At 51.8% G+C, this 1,975-nt stretch overlaps 1 protein-coding gene across 1 annotated transcript; it reads right to left on the reverse strand.

Annotated features, from left to right (window-relative positions):
* Positions 1-1,321: 1,321 nt before the first annotated feature.
* LOC136488984 (uncharacterized) lies at positions 1,322-1,975 on the reverse strand. Its single transcript, XM_066485749.1, has one exon. It carries the CDS (start codon positions 1,973-1,975, stop codon positions 1,322-1,324), a length of 654 nt encoding a protein of 217 aa, XP_066341846.1.

Raw genomic sequence — 1,975 nt, forward strand, 5'->3', positions numbered from 1 at the left:
GCCCATTAGCTTGAATGCCCACTTGGAGAATCGTCCTACGACGTCGCAGTTACGGATGATGTCTCCCAGCAGGTATGAAGTGATGACCGAGACTTCATGGTTGGTGAAGTAGTGCAGGAGCTTCCGGGTCGCCATCAGCATGGCATATAGAAGTTTCTGCACCTGGGGGTATCAAACCTTGGCATCGGTGAGTACCTCCCCAACAAAGTATATGGGTCATTGGACGTTAAGGTGGTGTCCCAGCTCTTCCCTTTCGATGACTAGGGTAGCACTCACCATATGGTTGCTTGCCACGATGTAGAGGAGGGGTTCTCCTTGTTCGGGAGCAATGAGGATTGGGGCCGACATCAGTGACATTTTGAGGCTCTCGAAAGCCTGTTGTGCTTCCTCAGTCTAGACGAACACGTCCGTCTTTTTGAGAAGCTTGTAGAGAGGCAACCCCCATTCACTAAGCTAGGAGATGAACTGGCTTAGGGCGGCTAAATAGCCGATGAGCCTTTGTATGCCCTTGACGTTACGTATAGGGCCCATGTTGGAGATGGCCGTGATTTTTTCGGGATTGGCCTCAATGCCGCATTCGGACATGATGTATTCAAGAAGCTTCCCCTTTGGAACATCAAAAACACATTTTTTGGGATTCAATTTGATGTTGAATCTTCGGAGGTTCACGAACGTTGCGGCCAAGTTTGCTATCAGGTCACAAGCTTGAGCCGTTTTGACCACTATGTCATCAACATAGATGGCGATTGTTGGTTTTGGCTGCTCAACTTGGTCAGGCTGGTCGAGCGGGTCGATTTGATCGGTGAAGCATTGCTGCATGTTACATAACAGAACGAACCATACGGGGTGATGAATGAGGTTGTGAGCTGGTCAGACTCTTTCATCGCGATCTAGTGATAGCCTGGTAGGCATCTAGAAAGGAGAGGATTTCGCATCCCGAGATGGAGTCGACTATCTGGTCTATGCATGGCAAAGGAAAATGGTTCTTTAGACATGCATTGTTGAGGCCAGTATAATCAATGCACATTCTTCATTTCCCGGTCTTCTTAACAAGAACAGGATTGGCAAGCCAGTCGAAGTGGTATACCTCCTTGATGAATTCGGCTGCTAGGAGTTTGGCGACCTCCTCGCCTATGGCCCTACGCCTCTCATCGTCAAAGCGATGCACTCATTGCTTGGCGGGCTTCGAGCCCAGGATGAGGCGTAATGCGTGCTCGGTGACCTCCCGTGGTATGCCCAGCATGTCAGAAGGTTTCCATGCGAAGACATCACGATTGGCGCATAGAAAGTCAGCGAGCTCACATTCCTATTTGGCTGGGAGCTAGGTCTTGATCCGCACCGTCTTGGTTGGGTTGGTGGGGTCGATTCCCACCGCCTTAGTTTCTTCGAATGGGCGGAAGGCAGTCGAGGAGGTTGGTTTGTTGCAGTCTAGGACTGCTAGGGTCGATGATTCTCCGAGCCGAGGGAGCTTGGCTGAGTTGATGACTGTAGTGGCAAGCTCGTAATGCTCATGGTCGCACATGTAGGTGTGTGAAAAGGTGCTACCCACGGTGATGACGTCGTTCGGTCCTGGCATCTTCAACTTGAGGTAGGTGTAGTTGGGGATCGCCATGAAATTGGCGAAGCATGGCCGCCCCAAGATGGCATGGTAGGACCCTAGGAAGTCCACCACCTTGAAGGTGAGGACCTCCAAGCAGAAGTTGGCTCGGTCGCCAAACGTGACGGGCAGGTCGATCTGCCCAAGCAGGTATGCCTGCATCCTTGGGATTACGCCGTGGAAGGAAGAGCTCACTAGGCAGAGCTCCGATCGGGGGATGCACATGGCGTCAAGGGTGTCAATGTAGAGGATGTTGAGGTCGCTGCCTCCGTCCATCAGCACCTTGGTGAGGCGCTTCTTGCAGATAATAGGGTCGATGATGAGTGGGTAGCGACCCAGTCTGGTGACATGGGAAGGATGGACTCTCTGATCAAACAT

This window comes from Miscanthus floridulus, chromosome 10 (genome assembly GCF_019320115.1).
Source record: "Miscanthus floridulus cultivar M001 chromosome 10, ASM1932011v1, whole genome shotgun sequence".
NCBI lineage: Eukaryota > Viridiplantae > Streptophyta > Magnoliopsida > Poales > Poaceae > Miscanthus > Miscanthus floridulus.

Excerpts from the sequence above, each read along its gene's own strand:
- LOC136488984 (XM_066485749.1), bottom strand. The coding sequence starts at position 1,975 with ATGTTTGATCAGAGAGTCCATCCTTCCCATGTCACCAGACTGGGTCGC.